Source organism: Zingiber officinale, chromosome 4A (assembly GCF_018446385.1).
Source record: "Zingiber officinale cultivar Zhangliang chromosome 4A, Zo_v1.1, whole genome shotgun sequence".
In the NCBI taxonomy this organism is placed as follows: Eukaryota; Viridiplantae; Streptophyta; class Magnoliopsida; order Zingiberales; family Zingiberaceae; genus Zingiber; species Zingiber officinale.
Genome location: NC_055992.1, coordinates 31,441,602 through 31,464,353, shown reverse-complemented (window position 1 = coordinate 31,464,353; position 22,752 = coordinate 31,441,602). Strand labels below are relative to the sequence as shown.

General features: G+C 37.5%; 1 protein-coding gene across 3 annotated transcripts; it reads right to left on the bottom strand.

The window, feature by feature from the left end:
• Positions 1 to 785: 785 nt before the first annotated feature.
• Positions 786 to 3,150, bottom strand: LOC121969778 (vesicle-associated membrane protein 727-like). 3 transcript variants are annotated; one of them, XM_042520023.1, is made up of 6 exons: positions 3,025 to 3,150; positions 2,464 to 2,703; positions 2,174 to 2,369; positions 1,970 to 2,090; positions 1,264 to 1,326; positions 786 to 1,095 (listed from the first exon to the last, which is right to left on the bottom strand). In XM_042520023.1, the coding sequence occupies exons 2-6, from the start codon at positions 2,651 to 2,653 to the stop codon at positions 952 to 954; spliced, it is 714 nt and encodes a 237-aa protein (XP_042375957.1). In that variant the 5' UTR covers positions 2,654 to 2,703; positions 3,025 to 3,150; the 3' UTR covers positions 786 to 951. The 3 variants fall into 3 exon arrangements, with proteins under 3 accessions (XP_042375957.1, XP_042375956.1, XP_042375958.1); XM_042520022.1 differs by having other exon boundaries at positions 3,029 to 3,124; XM_042520024.1 differs by lacking the exon at positions 3,025 to 3,150 and adding an exon at positions 2,849 to 3,012.
• Between the last annotated feature and the right edge of the window lie 19,602 nt (positions 3,151 to 22,752).

Sequence of the window (22,752 nt, the reverse complement as noted above, 5' to 3'; positions counted from 1 at the left end):
AGAAATCTATCACTCTCTAATCAACTAGACACAAATATAGAGATTAGAATACTCCTATTTTAGATTAAATGTGGTGTGGTTGTATTTTTAGAGATGATGGTTGATAAACTGTAAATACATAGGTAGAACAATATCATATTCAAAGAGAAAAAGTCACTCATTTTCTTTCCATTTTAGATCTCTTATTCGAAGTGGTAAACTTACCTAATAATGTATATCGACTTCTGAACGGGTGACTAAGCAATTAACATGTGATAGTATTTTTCAAAATACAACATCTACCTACCATAAGCATCAACCATACGAAAGGGATGAATCACTTCACCTGAAAAGGTACTTTAAAAGAACATAATCCATCTCATTATGCCGACGCTGTCAGTTTGAGTCATCAACTTACCGATAAGTTGATTGTCCAACCACAAATTAGTTGAATTAATTTCATCAAATTTCACCCAACAAATAATGCTTGTGATGTTTTATTTTCGTCAAATCATCAACAAAGAATGTTTTTGTCCAATCTATTCATACAACAAGAAACTCTAAACCAATTGATTTAGCATCCGAACCGGCATCATTGATGTTCTAATTTATAATGCAATCACTTAAATAGTTGGCAAGCTCATGCTTCCTACGAAAATTGAATAGTTTTCCGCATTAATATTGATATGATACAGAAAAAAAAATATGATTGGAAATTAAAGATCCTAGATTTTGACCTTACCTGATCATACAAATCTGATCTTGCTGACTTATCATCGTGCCTCAATTTGCGCAAGTAAACAAAGTACTGAAAGCCGCCTTTGCTACAATTGTACATCAAATCCAAAAAGTGCATATATACATATTTTTGTAATCTATCTGCGATTCGAATAGATTTATTTATTTACATACCAACGCATAGACAGTTCATAATGATACCGTAAGATACATAACACACAATAGTAACGTGAATTAGCATTTAAACCCTTTGCAAGCCATGAACCAGAGGGCAAGTATCACTGCAAGGGCAATAACAGCTACCATCAGTTTGAACCGAAGACTCTGCAACCACATCCTCCTCCGGAGCTGCCTGCCGTGCCTCTGGAAATCGTCAGCCTTAAACAAACACCAAACAATGAGAGAAAGTTCAGCATTATAATTTCCCTTGTATCTCAAAGACTATAAGACTGGTAAAACACCAAGCAAATGCCGATTGGCTCTCTTAAGACACCAAGCCAAAGCCCAATTTGTCGGTGTTAACGTTCTTAAAAAACAACAAAGTACCTGAAACTGCAAACTTTGAGTCTTGTCCACCAAAAGTTCAATTTTCTCACCTCGATCAAGAACCTAGGAAGATACAAGATGAATTTTAATACCAGCAAGCAACAACCATTAGTCGAGTTTCAAACTGCTAAAGAAATATTAAACAGTCACAAAGATTGGCTCAACTGCTCAAGGTCATAGCACAACCTACTTGCATACCATAGGATTAAAGAAAGTGGAAATTTATCTTGTAGTAAAATAACTATGAAAAAAATCACAAAATATGAAAGGCTACATTAAATGGCATTTTAGCTCAAGGTTGTACCATAGCCTACTAGCGAACCTCAGAATGAAAGAAAGTGGAAATTTATCTTGTAGTAAAAAAAACTATGAAAAAAAATTCACAAAATCAGAGAGACTGAATTATATGGCATTCCTATTTAAATGATCGACAAATAATTGTTCAAGAATGCTCCTACAAACATGGTGGGATACATATGAGTGCAATATTTTAATTCTGCTACCAAGCTTTAATTTCTTCTGAAGGATCTCATAATGTTTCATGTCAAAAAGATCTATAGTAATTTATCATCAAGTTTTAGATAGTAATACAGCAAGAGAGATATTAGTAAATGTAATTTTTTGTATGGCGTATCCATAGTCCGAAAGAGGCAATTCAGACAAGCTTAATCAAGCATTTTCTGCATTCAAAATCTAAATCACATACCTTCTCAATATTGTCCATCATTATATCTTTAACCTCTGTAACTTGTGCTTTTAACTTGGAGATCTTGCTCATTTCTTCTGGATGATTTATGCAATACTGCATATGCCCTTTCAGCCTAGGACTGCTCAGATGAATAAGATATCAAACTACCATCCATTTGAATGAATTAGAAATCTATGGTGGAAACAGGGTGGGCACACATACCCAAATTCTCGGTCAAGGCTATAAGCAATGCAGAACCTATCCTCAAATAGATCATCATCCTCTTCACCCGCAAGTGGGTGAGGGCCTCCTCCCCCAATACTTGCTCCATACAATTGAATGAAATCATTTTTTACTCTCTCTAGAAATACGAAGGGTAAAGACCTTCCAACCACCTCATCAGCTACGACAAGAAATACTACACAGAAGAAAGGCTCAAAATTTAAAGTTCGAAAAATAGAATTCATGGATAATGCAAGGAAACAAATTTAAAAAAAATCACAGAATCATACCGAACTCTTTATCTAATAGGAAATTGAAGGTATGACCATCACATGAATAGGTAAACTTGTTGCTATTCTGAGGAAGTTTCTGCAAGCACTGTACAGCAATAGTACTGAAGTTCCCAGAAAAGGCAGTGTACTCTGCGAGCACAACTGTGCCTTTGGCCACAAAACTATAAACTAAAGGTTGTTTGCTCATGGCACTAAAGTAAAGTTCTCGGAATAATCTGTATCAGTGAATCCTATCGTCTGCACAGAACGAGAGTAAGGATTTCAAGAGATCCTATCTTTTGCACTCAAGCTAAACCACAAAACAAGAAATTGCAGTTACAGTTTCCATCAAGATTTCTTTAGAGACAAAAAAAAGGAAATCAGAAAATTTTGTAATACATACGTCAACATTACTTGGATTGAAAAAGCAAGAGATAAGACATAGGCCAGCATCGAAGCTTGATCGTGGAAAGGAAAATAATAATAATAATAATCCGAAACAAATCGAGCATACAAGAAGAAATGTAAACTGAGAGCAACTCGATAATAAGAATTGACAGAAAAAAATCACAATCTGACCGACAGAGTCCCCCAAATGTAGAAGGATCGCACGCGGAAAACCCTAGTCTCTGTTGCTTCGTCTGCAAGTCGGTTGCGATTGCTAAATGACGCTGAGGCCGAGAAAGGTAGCAAGCAAAGTCCAAGTTTAAACGCCCCGCGGTGTCACACACATTTACAAAATTGACATTATAGGAGCACAATGTCGAAAATACCCATACTCATTCGGAGTGATTCGAAGGAACTATGGGTATATCAGTAATTTCGGAAGAAGCGCACTCGCGAATGGTTGTTAAGAGAGATGGAATGGTGGTTTGACATGGCGCGTTCCTGCGCGCTGCAATTCCCATAATGACCCTCTCTTTGTCCGTTTTTACCAGTGATGCCCAATCATGACTTCTAAAGGAATATCAAACAAAATAAATAAAGAAAGAAAAATTTTAGTTTTAAATTATAATTGAAGGGTTTGATTTTATAACCATTCTTTGAATTTTTTTAATATATCATATATCCAAATTTTGTATTTGTTATTTTGAAATATTGGTGTGTTGAGTGGCAAAGGCTCAATAATTTTATGAATTTATTCATCAAAGAATTTTATCTTTTAATAATATTGACAGAGGCGTTAGGTGAGTAAATCATCTTTTATCATATAAATGACATGAGTCATGTCCTAGGGTTAGAGTGCCTCAGTAAAATATTCAGATTATTATCCAAATATCTATAGTTAGATCCCCAAGTATGATGTATTTGTAAGAATTTTTCTTTTAAATGGGTCGTGTAACTAACAAATGCTGGGCTTCTGAGCTACTCATTGTGTGTGCTTCAAGATTTATTCTAATGGTCGATAAATTTTTTTATAGAACTAGACTAATCACCTCAGGACTAGTCAAATGAGGTTTACGAGGCATGAGTGCATAGTTATGTTAAAGTAAAACTTTTGCCTGTGCTCATTTTATACGATTGATAACCAACTAAGTAAAGGTGACAATTGAATTGGATCACCTGCACCTGACTTGAGTTGGCCTAATTTTGTTCATGACTAGCATAACCTATTTGGAATGTGATGTAGGTTGGTGCTATATTTTTTTTTTTTGACCTCATTTTTTTTAGCACTTTCATGTTGAATGTATAAAAGTTACTAAGAGATTGATCAGTTTTGATGTGTTGGTAATGTTAGTTTTTATAAAAACCTAAGCCGTGTGAATTCTAAAATACGAAGAACTTATATATAGAAAATACAAGACCAAGAAGATTTAATTTTATCAATTAAACAAGATATAAGAAAATAACACAAAAATATAATGACAAAGAACTTGATTAAAGAATCATTATCCTTGTCTTAGCATCGTCGGCTTGATCCTTGTAGAAGAAGATGCAACGGCAAGAAGAAGGTCTTCCATGAGGTTTAGAGGGTGATGGCACTGAATGGCTTCTTGTCGATGGGGAACAAGAAATTAGGTCAAGATTTCTTAAACCCTTGGGGCCTCTCCTTTATATAGGAATTCAATCCCTTATCAGCCCATAGATGATAATGGATTAGGTTAAAAGGTTCTACACATTGAACTTGTATCCAATAATCTAGACCCCAATAAACATAAGTTAGATCACTTTAAAGGGTTCAGATTATATTCACATGTTCAACTTACAAATAAATCCACCTAATAGGGATAATAAAATCTAACAATCTCCCACTTGGGTTGCATGTGAATTGTATGTGAAATACAAGTAAAATTTTAGTTGATATCAAACTTATAAGTACAAGATACCTCTGTAAATAATCTGGTCCATTAACTTCATTAATAAAGGACTATAGAGGTCATAACTACTGTATATGATCGTAGCAAGTCCCAACAGTAATCACAATATCAATGTCATTAACGACATAAATCAAGATACGGATGTAGAGTATGAAAATTACATGAAATATGATCAATACTTGTCAGTTTCTAACTAGTCCTAAGGTGACCTCAAAAGAAGTCAAATCATATCTGCAAATACTTTATGCTAAACTGCAAGTGCAAATCATGATCTAAACTTTATTATTCTAAAATGAATCTGTTGGATCGAAAGTGCTAGAGGGGGGTGGGTAAATAACGCTCGTGGCTTTCACGTGTTTAGTATTCAAAAATTCAAGTAACGCAGTGAAAATAATAAAAGACAAACACACACAGAAGACCAAGGTATTTACTTGGTTCGGAGCCTGTGGTGACTCCTACTCTAAGGCTCGTGATCGTAGATCGCTTTCGGTGGGCAATCATTATCAATCCGAAAATCTTTTCTAATTTAAGAGTACAAGTGTTGAATAAAGAAATAATACCGACAATACAAAAGAATTGAAGAACGGAGTCGTCAATTGTCGGAGTAGCAGAGCACAGTTGAAGCATTCGGAGCAGCGTTCAAAAGCACAGGTTGTTCTGTTCGAGTTGTTCTGGAAGCTGCAGCCCGAGGCTCCTTTTATAGCCTTTACAGATCTGATCCAGATCCTCGAAATCTGGGATCAGGTTTGACCTGAGGTGGATCGGTCAACCGATCCCCGCATTCGATCGACCGATCAGATGATTTCCCCCTCATCCGATCCGCCCGATCCGCTCGCTCCGCTTCGATCTGGTCAAGTATTATCCCCGGTTCGGTCGACCGATAACCAAGTTCGGTCAACCGATCCCCTGGTCGAGCTTGGTCCACTCGCTGGAAATCTGATTTGTGGCTTGGGGGTTCGGTCGACCGATCCAAGCGTTCGGCCGACCGATCTCGATCAATTCTGACCCTGCACAGAAACTGTTAGAACTGTTCTCCTACAAAACAGAGTTAGAATATAGCAGATAATATATAAGTAAATAAATTGACAATCTTCGGACTGCCCGGTTCTGACTTCGGATTTCCTACCGGAAACCCTAGGTCAAATCGACGCCTATTGTTCCCTCTTCCGGGGAGCGCGCCCTCACCTACTCCACTCAGGAGAAGTTACCTTTTGTCATTTTGGTCCTCCAGACCGATTGGACTTTTGCTCGACGCTCGAATCTTCCGGTCTTCATGTTGGACGCCCGCTCCACGACTTGTCCAAACTTCCACCTGATTCGCGATACCAGGATTTCCACCTAGGGTTACCGCCCCCTAGGATTTTTTTTCTCGAAGACTCCGACCCCCCAAGACTTTCCGCCTAGGGCTACCACCTCCTAGGACCTAGGGTTACCGCCCCCTAGGGGTTTCCACTTGCCTAACCGTAGCTAGGATTTTCCTGCAAACTCATTGAGTATATCAGATAACAAGTAACCTTAACTTTGAATCCTTTTGCCATTATCAAAACTCGGGTTCGATCGTCGGATGCTTCCCGCACCAACAATCTCCTCCTTTTTGATTATGACAACAAAAATTCAAAGTTAAGTTAAAATAATGCTATAAAGAATTTTCAAAGAACAATACAAGCATGATAATATAAATTAAGTATAGTAAATGAAGAGCTCCCCCTTAATAAAAACTTTAATTACGAAGAGAACTCCCCCTCAATAAAAGCTCCTTAATTTCATTTGAATTTTCTTATACTCTCCCCCTTTGTCATATATCAAAATTTTCTTATATTCTCCCCTTTTGCCATATATCAAAATTTTCTTATACTCTCCCTCCTAAGCTTAAGTAATCATTGGCCTTAGCTAAAAAGGATATTTGGTTAACTTAGCCTTAAAAAAATGTGAAACTTAGAAAATTTTTTCCACAAAATCCTTTAGATAATACTTAAAGAAAATAGATATGTAAAATATTAAAACACCTAGCTTCTAGCTAAGTGAGCAAACAAGAATGTTTATCAAAAATAAGAAAATGATCTTAAGATAATTTGATTTTGGAAAAAAATTTAGCTAAATTTCACTTAGCTTTTTAGAATAAATTTCCTTGTAACACTTTTTAACTAAGTGAAAAAAATTTATTATAAGTTTAAAAAGGCTTTTGAAAAATACTTAGCCAAAGTTTGAAAAACTTTTGCAAGAATACTTAGCTTTTTAGAGGAAATTTTTGGCCAAGTAAACTAAAAATTTCAAAGCTTAATTTTAGAACTAAATTTGGCTAACGGAAAGTTTTGATTTGAAAAATAATTTAGCTAAAAAGTTTGAAAAAAATAGGGGCGAAAACTTTAAGATAAAAGATGTTTAACAGATCTTTAAAAAAATTGATTTTAAAACTCCTTGATTTAACTAATTTTAGCTAAGGTCACTCTCAAAAAAAACATTCAAAGAGTCCTATAGTCCAAGCATGAGTAACTTCAATTCCTTAGTCACATGTCTAACCATTAGCTACTAGCTGTTCACCTAGAGGGCAACAGTTTTCACTTGATTAGTCAAGTTAAGTTAGTGATCGAGTTAGATTTGACTAAGACAAGATTACTTAACTTGATTAATGTACTTTTGGTATTTAACGCCCAGACTTATGTCAATGCACTGACATAAGCATTCTTAAGTCCAGGCAGTACCCTATGCATCTCACACCGTTCTAAGTATTTTCAAACACAAGCAAGTTAGTCCTAGTGTGCTTGTGAGATGCTCTGACTGAAACTAGGGGTACATGATTTCTAGGGGTTAATATCCTAGGCTAAACCAGATTTTTGAAAAACTAACAAAATTTGGAACTTTAAAAAAATATTTTTTCCTAAGATTTTAAAACCAAAAAAATTTTGTTTATAAGTTGTGAAAAGTAAAAGATAAGTTCTATTCTACCAAGCACATCTCTATTTGTCTTCTAAGTGAACTGAACTCAAGTTCAGGTAAGGGCTTTGTGAATATGTCGGCTAGGTTTGATTTTGACTCAACATAGTTAAGTACAATATCACCCCTAGGTACGTGATCCCTTACAAAGTGGTGCTTTACTTCTATATGTTTAGTTCTTAAGTGGTGAATTGAGTTTTTTGTTAGATTAATTGAGCTTATATTATCAATTGAAATTTTTATTTTCTGATATTCTAGTTGATAGTCTTTAAGGGTATGCATCATCCATAACAATTGAGATGCGCATTCACCTAGGGCTATATATTCAGTTTCAGTGGTAGATAAAGCAACACAGTGTTGTTTTCTGCTTGACCAACTTACTAGGCACTGACCTAGAAATTGACAGCTACCACTTGTGCTTTTTCTATCTAGCTTGCACCCGACATAGTCTGAGTCAGAGTAACCGGTTAGGTCAAGGGTGCAAGATCTAGGGTACCATAGTCCTACATTTAGGGTTCCCTTAATATACCTAAGGATTCTTTTGACAAAGGTTAAGTGAGACTCTTTTACACAAGATTGGTATCTTGCACACATACCTACTGCGAAAAGAATGTTTGGTCGGCTCGCAGTTAGGTACAGTAGACTCCCTATCGCACTTCGATAGTATTTCAAGTCTATTGGTTTACCTTCTAAGTCTGAGTCAATTTTAATATTAGTAGTCATTGGTGTATTAATATTTTTTGAGTTTTCCATTTCAAATTTTCTAACTAATTCCTTAGCATATTTAGTTTGATAAATATAAATTCCATCTTTGGTTTGTTTAATTTGTAAACCTAAGAAGAAGTTCAGTTCACCTACCAGACTCATTTCAAATTCATTTCCCATTAGTTTGGTGAATTCTTTTAAAAATTTGGAGTTGGTTGATCCGAAAATTATATCGTCTACGTAAATTTGGGCTATAAAAATATCTTTTTCTAAGATTTTTACAAAAAGGGTTGGATCTATTTAACCTTGGTTGAACCCTTTTGATATTAGATAATTGGACAGACGTTTATACCAAGCCCTAGGTGCTTGTTTTAGTCCATATAGGGTCTTTTTTAGTCTAAAGACATGATTTGGTTGTTCTAAATCCTCAAATCCTTGGGGTTGACCTACATACCTCTTCTTTAATAAATCCGTTTAAAAATGCAGATTTGACATCCATTTGATATAGCTTGAATCCCTTGTGTGCTGCATAGGCCAGCAGCATCCTAATGGATTCAAGTCTGGCTATAGGGGCATAGGTCTCATCATAGTCTAACCCTTCTACTTGACTGAACTCTTTAGCTACTAACCTAGCTTTGTTTCTGACTATTTCGCCTTGATTGTTTAATTTGTTTCTAAAACCCCATTTAGTATCAATTATGGTCTTGTTAATGGGTTTAGGTACTAATTCCCAGACCTGATTTCTTTCAAATTGGGCCAACTCTTCTTATATTTCTAAGGTCCAGTCTGGGTCTGGTAGGGCTTCATCTATAGTTTTGGGTTCAATTTTAGAAATAAGGGATATTTGACTTAGGTTTCTATAAGATGACCTAGTTCTGACTCCTAGAGTTGGATCACCCAAAATTTGGTCAGATGGGTGATTGGTGCTTATTCTTGTTGGTCTTATACTTGGGTTAGTAATCGGTTCTTCAGATTCATTAATTTCAGGTTGAATTTCGTCATCATCTTCTGTATTTCTTGAGTTAACATTTTCTGTATTATTATTTTCATTTATTATATTGGGTGGTTTATTTTCTTCATCGAATATTACATTTGTTGTTTCTTCAATTTTTAGGATATTTTTGTTGTAAACTTTATATGCCCTACTGGTTGCTGAGTACCCTAAAAATATTCTTAGGGTTGTTTTTGACAAAAATTTCCCTAAGTAGTCTTTAGTATTTAAAATAAATACTTTACACCCAAATACTTTTAAATAGTTTAAGTTAGGAATTTTATTATAGTATATTTCATATGGTGTTTTATTCTGAAATTTGTTAATTAAAATCCTATTTTGTATATAACAGGCTGTATTAATTGCTTCAACCCAGAATTGATTAGATAATTTGTATTCGTTTAACATGGTCCTAGCGGCTTCTTGTAGGGTTCTGTTTTTACATTCTACTAGACCATTTTGTTGGGGGTTTTAAGGCAAGAATATTCATGCTTATACCCATTAAGTTCATAAAATTCAATAAAGTTATAATTTTCAAATTCTCCCCCATTGTCACTTTTGATTCTTTTTATCTGAGTGACTTTTTCATTTTCTATTAATTTACAAAGGATTTTAAATACTTCAAAAGTTTCATCTTTAGTTTTTAAAAATTTTACACAAGTAAATCTTGAGTAGTCATCGATTATTACTAAGCAATATTGATTTTTACTTAGTGACTTGGCTCCATGTGAATCAAACAAGTCTAGATGAAAGAGCTCAAGTATTGAAGTTGTTCTGTTTAGGTTGGTTAACTTGTGGTTTGACTTTGTTTGTTTACCTTGTTGACAAGCATCACAAGTTAAATTTTCAATAGATTTTAATTTGGGCAGACCTCTAACTAGACCGTTTTGACTCATTTTTGAAATGAGTCTAGTATGAGTGTGACCCAGTCTCCTGTGCCACAACTCAGTTTCCTCTTGTTGTGTTAATAAACACTCAAGTGAGGAAGTTGATAGGTCTATAGTATAAATGTTATTTTTTCTAATTCCCTTAAGTGTGGTTTCAGGATTTTTAATATTCTTAATTATACATTCAGTTTTTGAAAATGTGACTAAATAACTTGAGTCACATAATTGGCTAATACTAAGTAAATTGAAACTAAAATTTTCAACCAATAACACTTTTCAAATATAAAAATCGAAATTTAATTGGATATTATCTATTCAGATTACCTTAAGGGTTCCGTCGTTGTCGAACGCAACCGACCCTAGGTTCTTGAGTTTCAGCTTACTGAATTTCAATCTATCTCCAGTCATATGTCTGGAGCATCCACTATCTTGCATCCATTGGTCCAAATCTTTATGTTCCAACATAAGGTATTTGATTTGGGTCAATTTAATGGATTCAGAAGATAGTTTGATTGAAATCAACTTAGTGTTCCATCTCACCCATTCTAAATGATCAAAAACATAGTATCCCTATGGGTGATTGTGATATGGTATATTAGATTAATTGGGGTTAAGTTTTGGTTAAGTTAAAATTAATTGAGTTGATTAAGTTGAATTAAGTTGAATTAATTATTTGAATTAAGTTGAATTCATTTGAATTAATTATTAAGTTGAATTAAGTTGAATTAATTATTAAGTTGAATTAAATTGAATTAATTATTAAGTTGAATTAAGTTGATATTATTTTAGACTAAGTTCAATCTAGATCCATCTTACCCGATTCTAAGTTATCAAATAGGAAATCTTAGGTAGTTTTGTGAGATGATTATCTTTAATTTAGATTATTTATAAGAATTAATTTACATTTGAGTTAAACTTAGGTTTTTCAATTGGTTAATTAAATATATATTTCGAAGATTAGCTCTCATGCTGTGGCGAGGCACTAGACCTTCTTGGTTATGGGATCATCCACAACTTTTAGACAAAGCCTTTCAAAGAAAATATATATTTAATCTTCCTTTTTGAAACCCCTAGGTTTAACTAACCAAGTGTAAATTACGCCTTGGTCCTTAAACTATCCTAATCTAAACATGCATAATACAAGGAAAATAAGTAAACAATCATCAATTAATTTTATCTATTTATTAAGATAGTTTTTCTATTGGCTCCCCCTAGATCAGCCTTGATATGGTCTATCAAGGTAATGTACTTGATCCTTGGGGACCCAATATTGACCAAGTCCAACTTGATTGACCAAGTTAGACTTAGGTGTAACACTCCACCCTCCTCGCTACTGGACTGTGAGGGCGGAGCGCTACTGGACTACTAACTTTACTTAACTATCCTTGTTCACATGTTGATAGTAATTCCTAAAACTCTCAGAGAACTCAAAACTTACAATTAACTAGCAGCGGAAGACTAAATGACTCATCTAATACATTCTTAATAAATGACAATCTTAATAAATTCTTATGCTAGGTCCCAAGGCTTCTATAGTCCAGGCATCACACATCCATCCGCATCTCCTTGTCGCCTTCCTTTGTTATAACTTTTCCTTTCCTTTATCTGCAGTAAGAGGAAATGCAGCTATAAGCAAAATTGCTTAGTAAGCGCTATCTAACTCACAAAACTCGAATATGCATGTAAATATACTGAAATCTAAAAGCTGAATGCTCAAAAGGAAAACTACTCATGCTCATCTACAAGCAAAAGAAACATACTGAAATGCTAAACGTGTAAAACAAATCTATACAATCATGCTATCATAATCTTGTTGAATTTTAAACACTTTCTGAATCTTATTTCACTTGTTTAAAAACTTATACTTTAATACTTTTATACTTATGTGAAAACTTATTTTACTTGTTCAAAAACTTATACTTATAATACTTCAAAATAGTAATCAACTTCTCTTGGGCCCAGGCATAGTACCATCTTATGCGCGTTCCCTAATAGGTTGGGGTAGCGAGCCACCAATCCTAATAGAGAAGACCTCGGTCTACCAGGGCCAAGACCTCGGAATTGGACACCTGGATTTGTTTAACGACAACCTCAGAAGTCGGGTACTAGCCTCTTCAAAGTAAAATATCTTATTATCTTAATTACTTCTTCTTTAAATGTCTCGGCATTTTAACAAGCACATTGTGTGCCAAAATTCCCTAAAGTCTTGACTTTGGGATCTACTTAAGGCCTTGGCCTTTTTCTTTCTTTTCTTTATCTTTCTTATACTTGTTAATACCTCTAATAAAAGAATGCTTCTTTAAAAAGAAACTGAAATGTTTAAACAAATTCTAACTTTGAAATGCATAAACAAAAATCTGCATACTATGTTAATCAAAATTCTGCATACTATACTAATCAAGATTTTGCATTCTATGCTACACTATTTCTGCATACTATGCAAACATAAATTCTGCACTATAATACTTAACCAAACTGCACTATAATCTTTTTCTTTAAAAACTGCACTATAAGTTCCACCAAAAATATGTACTACAAGTTCCACAAAAAATCTGCACTATAAATTCCACCAAAAATCTGCACTACAAGCTCTAAAGAAATCTGCATTTTAAGCTCTAAGAAATCTGCACTATAAGCCTACATAAAAATCTACACTATAAGTTTAATTTAAAATCTGCACTATAGGCTTAATTAAAAATCTGCACTACAAGCTTAATTAAAATCTGCACTATAAGCCTACATAAAAATCTGCACTATAAGCTTAATTAAAATCTACACTATAGGCTTAATTAAAAATATGCACTATAAGCTTAATTAAAATCTGCACTATAGGTTTAATTAAAATCTGCACTATAAGTTTAATTAAAAATCTGCACTATAAGCTTAATTAAAATCTGCACTATAGGCTTAATTAAAATTTGCACTATAAGCCTAATTAAAAATCTGCACTATAAGCTTAATTAAAATCTGCACTATAGGCTTAATTAAAATCTGCACTATAAGCCTACATAAAAATCTGCACTATAAGTTTAATTAAAATCTGCACTATAGGCTTAATTAAAAATCTGCACTATAAGCGCTTCTCATGCTTCGAATTCAAGAAGAACAAAGGTCCGAAACTACTCCTACTGCAGGTGAGAAGCACTTACCTTGCTTCTTGGACTCACAACCAAACAAAAAGGGCTTCTAGGACCTTGGCCGGCCGCTGGAGACGATGCCCTAACTCCCTTTCATTTTTTGCCCGAGCTCCGCCATCGTACGCAGAAGAGAAGGAGAGAATGGTTTAAGTCACGGGAAAACAGAGCATCAACTTATCCCTTTTTATAACTTAATATTTTTGTTAACTCCTTAAATAAATTCGCTACCTTTTCTAAACAGACAAATCCAACATCAACTTATCCCTTTTATAATCCAATATTCTGTTAACTATCTTAAATAAATTCGCTACCTTTTCTAAACAGACAAATCCAACATCAACTTATCCCTTTTATAATCCAATATTCTATTAACTATCTTAAATAAATTCGCTACCTTTTCTAAACAGATAAATCCAACATCAACTTATCCCTTTTATAATATTCTGTTAACTATCTTAAATAAATTCGCTACCTTTTCTAAACAGACAAATCCAACATCAACTTATCCCTTTTATAATATTCTGTTAACTATCTTAAATAAATTCGCTACCTTTTCTAAATAGAAAAATCCATTTGCCCACCTGGTCAGCCGGGTTTTGACTGAGTCAAAGGTCGTGGGTTCAATTCTCGGCTTGGACATTTTTTTGTCGAAACTTCATTCGTTTAGTAAAAATACCAAATGACCTCCAAAAATTACATTAAAATACTCTAAAAATTTCTAAAAATCTTTAGAATATTTCTAAAATATTTCTAAATATTTTTAAGAATTTTTAGAACTCCTAATGAGGAAAATTGGGTCGTTACATTAGGTACCCATGCTTGGACTATCTTACTGTTTGGTTTGTTCACTAAAGTTAGATAGGATCGATATTTCTTTTTAGTTTTTAAATCCTAATCCGGATCTGTTGTAAGTGGATCTTTGTTTTCCAAGAATTAGGTAAAGGTTCTTGGAGCCCAAAGAAAACCGTTCCAACATTTTCTTCAAATCCTTGACCTGAGTTTTCAGACTGAAATTTTCTTCCTCAAGCTTTTGGACTTGAGTTAAGTTTCCAGTCTGAACTAGGTTAGGCAAGGATTCAAAATTAGTCACTTCTTTAAGGGTTGTTACCTCCTTTAGAAGTGACTTGATCCTAATATTTGATTTTGCTAATTTTCGCATTAAATAATTTACTAAATTGTGTAAACGTGGGATACTTACAGCGGGGTCAGGCCCTTCGGAAACGGATACGGATCCGTGGCTTCTCTCAGAATCAACTTCTTATTCGTTCTCGCTTTCGGATTCGTTGATGTAGTCCCGGGTTGTCATCGTGAGAAAACTCGTTTGTTCGAGTTCTTCGTCGTCGGATTCTTCTGAGGATGACTCGTCCCAGGTCACCTTCAGAGCCTTCATTTTCCGTTGTTGCTTCTTTGCATCCCTTTGATTTGGGCAGTTGACTTTGATGTGCCCCTTCTAATTGCAACCGTAGCATGTCACTTCGAATTCTACCTTTGAATTTGGCTGAGCCTCCTTGGATTGAATTGCCTTCTTGAGGTCCTTCTTGTTGAAGCCTTTCTTTTTCTTGTAAAGTTTCTTTATTAGGTTAACGAGTTCAGTCGTAAGTTCGTCGTCTTCATCGTCTGAGTCAGGTTCTTCTTCTGACTTCGGTTCAGTTCTGTTCTTTATTCTCGGTTCGCACATTCTGCTACTACCTATAACCAAAGCTATACCCTTCTCAACCGGGTGTGCATTAATCTGCTCATGCAATTCAAATTCTGAGAAGAGTTCATCTAATTTAATCGAAGATAAGTCCTTGGATACCTTGTACACATCTACCATGGATGCCCATAAGGTATTCCTAGGGAAGGCGTTGAGTGCATACCTTATTACATCCCTGTTCTCTACTTTATGTCCTATTGTGTGGAGTCCATTCAGCAGGTCTTGAATTCTGGCGTGAAGCTGGCTTGCTGTCTCTTCTTCCTGCATTTTGATATTATATAATTTATTGAAAAGCAGATCTCGCTTACTCACCTTAGTTTCTGATGTACCCTCATGTAGTTCGATTAGCTTTTCCCATAGCTCCTTTGCACTTGAGAACGGTCCTACTCTGTTGAGTTCCTCCTTTGTTAGACCGTACTGAAGTATACAGGTTGCTTTTGCGTTTGCTTCTACTTTCTTTATTACGGAAGTGTCATAGTTCTCGTAGGGTATCGGCTTCCCGACGTTGTCAATTGGAAGTTCGAGCCCTATCTTGGTGATCATCCAGACTTTGAACTGGGTTTGCAGGTACGACTCCATTCGCCCTTTCCAGTAGCCGAAGTTTTCACCAGAGAAGAGCGGGGGACGGACTGTGTTATAGACTTCTTGTTGGGTCATTTGAAAACTTGCACACACAAAAGAGAAAAAAATCTGTTCCAAGACTGGGTCTTGGATTAGTAGTGTGGGATGTATAATAAAAGCAAAACGAACTCGAGTGGTGTTGCACCAACTTCGAGCAAAAATCGATTTGAACGAAAAAAAATAGATCGGAATATAGCAACTATACTTAATTCCAATCGACTCTGAAAAACTGAAAATACCATGAAAAAGTGCTTGATTAGTGGTTGCACCAAATCGAAGCTACCCCGCTCTGATATCAATTGTTGGATCGAAAACGCTAGAGGGGGGGTGAATAGCGCTCATGGCTTTCACGTGTTTAGTATTCGGAAATTCAAGTAACGCAGCGGAAATAATAAAAGACAAACACACACAGAAGACCAAGGTATTTACTTGGTTCGGAGCTTGTGGCGACTCCTACTCAAAGGCCCGTGATCGTAGATCGCTTTCGGTGGGCAATCACTATCAATCTGAAAATCTTTTACAATTTAAGAGTACAAGTGTTGAATAAAGAAATAATATCGACAATACAAAAGAATTGAAGAACGGAGTCGTAAGTTGTCGGAGTAGCAGAGCGTAGTTGAAGCGTTTGGAACAGCGTTCAAAAGCACAGGTTGTTCTGTTCGAGTTGTTCTGGAAGCTGCAGCCGGAGGCTCCTTTTATAGCCTTTACAGATCTGATCCAGATCCTCGAAATCTGGGATCAGGTTTGACCTGAGGCGGATCGGTCGACCGATCCCCGCGTTCGGTCGACCGATCAGATGATTTCCCCCTCATCTGATCCACTCGATCCGCTCGCTCCTCTTTGATATGGTCAAGTCTTATCCCCGGTTCGATCGACCAATAATCAGGTTCGATCGACTGAGCCCCTGGTCGAGCCCGGTCCACTCGCTGGAAATCTGATATGTGGCTTGGGGGTTTGGTCGACCAATCCAAGCGTTTAGTCGACCGATCCCGGTCAATTCTGACCCTGCACAGAAACTGTTAGAACTGTTCTCCTGCAAAACAGAGTTAGAATATAGCAGACAATATATAAGTAAATAAATTGACAGTCTTCGGACTTGTTGATACAGTCTGACCTGGCTGTTGTTTTGATGTTGACACGGATTTAAGTTTGTATCAGATGTTAATTAAACTCGGTTTGATTAATGATCAAGGTTGATCAAGTGGAAGGGAAAAGTCCAAGTTGGAAACTTGGCACGCGAAGTCGGAGAGGGCTCGGTAGCTCGTTCTCTGGACTAGGTCAGAGAGGGCTCGGTAGCTCGTTCTCTGGACCTAACGAAGTCGGAGAGGGCTCGGTAGCTCGTTCTCCGGACTAGGTCAGAGAGGGCTCGGTAGCTCGTTCTCTGGATCTGACGAAGTCGGAGAGGGCTCGGTAGCTCGTTCTCCGGACTAGGTCAGAGAGGGCTCGGTAGCTCGTTCTCTGGACCTGACGAAGTCGGAGAGGGTTCGGTAGCTCGTTCTCCGGACTAGGTTAGAGAGGGCTCGGTAGCTCGTTCTCTGGACCGGACGAAGTCGGAGAGGGCTCTGTAGTTTGTTCTCCGGATTAGGTCAGAAAGGGACCTAAGTGGACATTCCATGGTACATTGGATCGGTCGGCAGACCGATCCAGTGACACATAAGACAGTGGATCGGTCGGCAGACCGATCCAGTGAAACTAAGTTTCCATGGATCACTCAGTAGCACACTGAGTGTAATCTGATCGGTCTGTAGACCGATCAGGAAACACTCAGTAGCACACTGAGTGCAATCTGATCGGTCTGTAGACCGATCAGGAAACACTCAGTAGCACACTGAGTGCAATCTGATCGGTCTTGGAGACCGATCAGGAGATGATATTGCGAAGAAAAGAAGGCAGGGGATCGGTCTGCCGACCGATCCACCTGCAGTCTGATCGGTCTCCACGACCGATCAGACAAGCTGTGGACCGATCAGGATATGTCCTGATCGGTCCATGGATCGGTCTGGTGACCGATCCACACACAATCAGATTTGTTTCTGCGATTCCTCCACTGCATTTGATCTGCCTGATTCATATAACCCTCTGTGCTGTTAGCTTTTGAGTTTGCAGGATCACAGGTATCATTCCAAGCCTAATTTCAAATTAAGTCCATAAGAGGAATACGACAAATGGTCTTTCTGCTGTGATTCGCGGCGCATGGTGGATTTGAGGCATCAACGGCTACTGGTGTGATCTGGCTGCGATCCGCTTGACTCCTGGTGATTGGTTCGAGCTCAGAAGACACCAGTGAAGACTGTGATTTCATTGGTGTGAGTTCAGAGAACCAGTAAGGAGGAAGAGGGATTGGCTGCAGCGATGATTCTGTGCAGATTGACCACGATCCGTGACAGCAGAGGACAGGGGCTTAAGAAGCAGTAAAAAGGGAGAGGAAAGAATAACGAGAAAGCAAGAAAGTTCTGTTGATCGTTGAGGTGTGCTAAGTTCTTGAGCTCTCGGGTGAGAAACTGCTGTCTGTGAGTTCTCTGTTTCCACTGATCCTCGCGTGGTTGTAAGCGATAGTTCATTCTTCTTTGCCACCGAGCTCTGTAAGTCTTGTGCTTTAACATATATATTTCTTGAGACTTTGTGGAGAGGTTACTCCACCGAGAAGGAGGATCTTTAGCCGGAATTTTTCCGGGGTGCGATCTACCGAAGATCGAGGGGTCGTCCACCTTACGGACACGCCGAGGAGTAGGGGTAAGTTATCCCCGAACCTCGTAAATCCTTGTGTTAGTGTGCTTGTTTCCTCCTTGTTTTAGTTTCCTAATTCCGCTGTGCTAACAAGTTTCTTTGTAGAAATTTGTGTTTAAGTTTTTAAGAGGCTATTCACCCCCCCCTCCCTCCCTCTAGCCATCTAAGATCCTAACAAGTGGTATCAGAGCCTGGTGCTCTTCATCTGGACTAACATCCTAAGGAGCAAGAAGATGGCCATGAAGGAAGGATTCAGCACCAATCGTCCTCCCTATTTCGACGGAGCATATTTTCAGTATTGGAAGAGCCGCATGGAGTATTACCTCAAGACTGATATCTCCATGTGGTTCTCGGTCAAGGAAGGATTCACACCACCAAAGGACGAAGAATGTAAGGAACTCGATTCATCAAGGTGGTCTACCGAACAAACTCGTAAAGGGCAAGCCGATGCCAAGGCGGTAGTCACCTTACAATGTGGGATTGCCAAGGACCAACTCGTCAAGGTAGGTCCATTCTCGAGTGCAAAAGATTTATGGAACAAGCTTATCGAGCTCCAAGAAGGAACTCGTGATTCTCGGATAGCCAAGAGGGACCTATTCTTGAATCAACTACAAAATCTCACCATGAAGGAAAACGAAACGGTAAGTGAACTACATGGGAGGTTCAAGGAAATCATCAATGGTCTACATTCCGTAGATGAACGCGTGGAGAATCGCGATCTAGTAAGGTACGCTCTTAAAGCCTTTCCAAGGAATGCCTTGTGGTCATCTATGGTAGATGCCTACAAGGTTTCCAAGGATCTTTCCATTGTTAAATTAGACGAATTCTTTTGTGAAATGGAACTTCATGAACTCGCTAACAAAGGTCAAAGAGAGAAAGGTATTGCCTTAGTTGCAGGACCAAAGAACAAGGATGGAAGAAGAAGAGGGAAAAGAAGAAGGAGAAAGAGATTTCTTCATCTACATCCTCCTCCGAGTCCGATGATGAAGGTGGATCATCATCAAGCGAGATGGCAAATTTTGTGAGGAGAATTATGAGAAGAAGCCGAAGATACAAAGGAAAAGGTAAACCTAATGATCAAAATATCGATAAGACTAATGTTACATGTTATGAGTGTAGTAAGAAAGGTCACTACCGGAGTGAGTGTCCAAAACTCAAGAAGGAGGAACGGGCCAAAAAGAAGGAGGAAAGAGCCAAGAAGAAGAAAGCTCTCAAAGCCACTTGGGATGAATCTTCCTCAAGCTCATCGGAGGAGGAAGAGAAGAAGGAGAAGAGTACTCGGCAATTGGCACTCATGGCAAGGGAGGAGTCCGAGTCCGAGAGTGATGACTCAAGCACTTTGACTTCATCATCTTCGGATGATGAAGAGGTAACCTCTTCTCACTTAGAAAAATGCTATAAGACTATTACACATTTGTCTACCTTGCTTAAAAAATCAAAAATAGAAAATAAATCATTAAAAGAAGAAGTAGAAAACTTGAGGGCCCTTAGGGAAGATGAGGTTGATGACCTACATCTAGAGGTCCTTGAGGATGAGAACAAGGCCTTAAAGGGTGAGGTTGAGAAACTCAAGAAAATGCTTGAAAAATTCTCAACTAGCTCTAAGACCCTAGACATGATTCTAAATGCCCAAAGGGCGGTCTACAACAAGGCTGGATTAGGATACCAACCTAAGGAGTCTAGCTTTATTTCTTTAGTGTCAAGAACCCAATTTCATAGATCGCATGTTTCTAGGGTTCATGAGACTAGGAAGAAGGAAACAAAGGCATGGGTGCCTAAGTCTTTCATTGTAGATGCATTAGGTCCCAAGATTTGGGTAACTAAAACATCTATCTTTCGTGTCTTGTAGGCATTGGTAAAGGGGGAGCGTCTATCAACTTGGTTTGTTGATAGTGGATGCTCCAAGCACATGACTGGGGACAAGTCACTATTTTCTACCATTCAAAATAAAAATAGAGGTAATGTGTCCTTTGGTAATAATGGTAGCCTTAAGGTTATAGGGGTTGGAGACATTCATATATCCGAATATCTCCAAATCAAGAATGTCCTTCTAGTCAAGGGGATGACTTTTAATCTCCTAAGTGTCAGTCAATTGTGTGATACGGGTTACACAATTGAGTTTCATTCGAGTCAATGTCTAGTCAAAAACATTGACACACTTGACACGGTACTAGTAGGCACAAGGGTAGATAACATTTATCAAGTTTCTTTTAAAAGTGCTACTAATGCTCTTGCTAAGTGTTTCATGTCAAAAGAAGAAGAATCGTGGCTTTGGCATAGGAGGTTGGCTCATGTGAACATGAAGAATATCCGGAAGCTGGTCAACAAAGGGTTAGTGCGAGGCTTACCAAGCATCAAGTACCAAAAGACCAAATTGTGTGATGCATGTCAGAAGGGTAAGCAAACTAAAGCACCTCATAAAGGTAAAAGCGCTGTAAGTACAACCACTGCCTTAGACTTATTACATATGGATTTGTTTGATTGCAGTAGTGTTATTTCGTTAAATGGAAGTAGATACTGTTTTGTGATTATTGATGACTTTACTAGGTATACATGGACCTTATTTTTGAAAACTAAGGATCAAACCATAGATATTTTTATTTCCTTTTGTAGAAGAACTGAAAATGAAAAATCAACAACAATTAAAACCATTAGAAGTAATCATGGTGGGGAATTTCAAAATCATAGGTTTTTAGAATTTTGTTAAGAAAAGGGATATAGGCATGAGTTCTCTACTCCAAGGACCCCACAGCAAAATGGGGTTGTGGAGAGAAAGAACCGAGTCTTACAAGAGGCTGCACGAAGTATGCTCAATGAGTACTCACTACCGAGTTACTTATGGGTTGAAGCTGTAAATACAGCTTGCTATGTGCAAAACCGAATCCTGATACATAGGTTTTTAGGAAAGACTCCCCATGAACTTTGGTTTGGAAAACCCCCTACAATTAAACATCTTAGGGTGTTTGGTTGTAAGGTGTTTATTTTGAACACCAAGGACCATCTTGGAAAATTTTCGGCCAAGGTTGATGAAGGGATACTGGTCGGGTACTCGCTCACCAGCAAAGCCTATCGAGTCTACAACAATAGGACTAAATTGATTGAAGAGTCCTCTGATGTAGCTTTTGAAGAAATCCCTAACTTAAATGATCAATCAAGGGATGTAGGAGAAATTCAATTTGAACTTAGAAGGCTAAGTTTGAATGATCGAAACATAGAAAGAGTCGAAGTTGACTCTGATGATGATGAGCAAAGGCAACAAAGAACTCAATCTGATCCTTTGCCTGATATTGAGTCCTTGCCTGTGCCTAGTGAAACCATTCATGAGGCACCACCAACACCAAGACAATCTAGGATAGCCACTAGTCATCCCCAAGACCAAATTGTGGGAGACATCCAACAAGGGGTTAGGACTAGGTCATTCTTTAGAAATGAGTCTAATGAAGTCGCATTGATTTCAGAGATTGAACCAAAATTAGTTGATGAGGCATTGCGCGATCCTGATTGGATCATATCTATGCAAGATGAGTTAGGTCAATTTGAAAGGAGCCAAGTGTGGGACTTAGTTCCTAGACCTAAGAAGACCACCATTATTGGAACTAAATGGGTCTTCAAAAATAAGTTAAATCAAAAGGGAGAAGTTGTAAGAAACAAGGCAAGACTTGTAGCCAAGGGCTATAGTCAAGTCGAAGGTCTCGATTATGATGAGACTTATGCTCCCGTGGCCCGATTAGAGTCCATTCGTTTGATGCTAGCTTTTGCTGCACATAGAGGTTTCAAGCTCTATCAAATGGATGTTAAATCTGCCTTCTTAAATGGCTTTATTAAAGAAGAAGTCTATGTTGAACAACCACCGGGGTTTGTGAATACCGAAGCTCCAAACCACGTGTACAAGCTCAAGAAAGCACTTTATGAGCTTAAACAAGCACCACGAGCTTGGTACGAAAGGTTGTCAACATATTTACTAGAAAAGGGTTTTGTAAGAGGCCAAATAGACCCAACACTATTTCTACATAGAGATGGTGAAAACATTTTTGTAGCCCAAGTGTATGTCGATGACATAATTTGTGGCTCAAATAACAAGGGCTATTTGAATGAATTTATTTCTCACATGGAAAGTGAGTTTGAGATGAGTCTAGTAGGAGAATTGACATTCTTCCTTGGACTTGAAATCAAACAAACTCGAGATGGAATTTATGTCCATCAGATGAAATACACTCAAGAGATGCTCAGAAAATTCAAAATGAGTGACTCTAAGGAAGTATCCACTCCAATGGCGACAAACACTCGTCTT

What these genes read in the sequence shown, in the direction of transcription:
- LOC121969778 (XM_042520023.1), bottom strand. Translation starts at nt 2,653, where the DNA reads ATGAGCAAACAACCTTTAGTTTATAGTTTTGTGGCCAAAGGCACAGTT. An exon ending in AGCCTTGACCGAGAATTTGG is followed by an intron (nt 2,091 to 2,173) that starts GTATGTGTGCCC and finishes TCATCTGAGCAG; the next exon opens with TCCTAGGCTGAAAGGGCATA. An exon ending in CTCAAAGTTTGCAGTTTCAG is followed by an intron (nt 1,096 to 1,263) that starts GTACTTTGTTGT and finishes TGTTTGTTTAAG; the next exon opens with GCTGACGATTTCCAGAGGCA.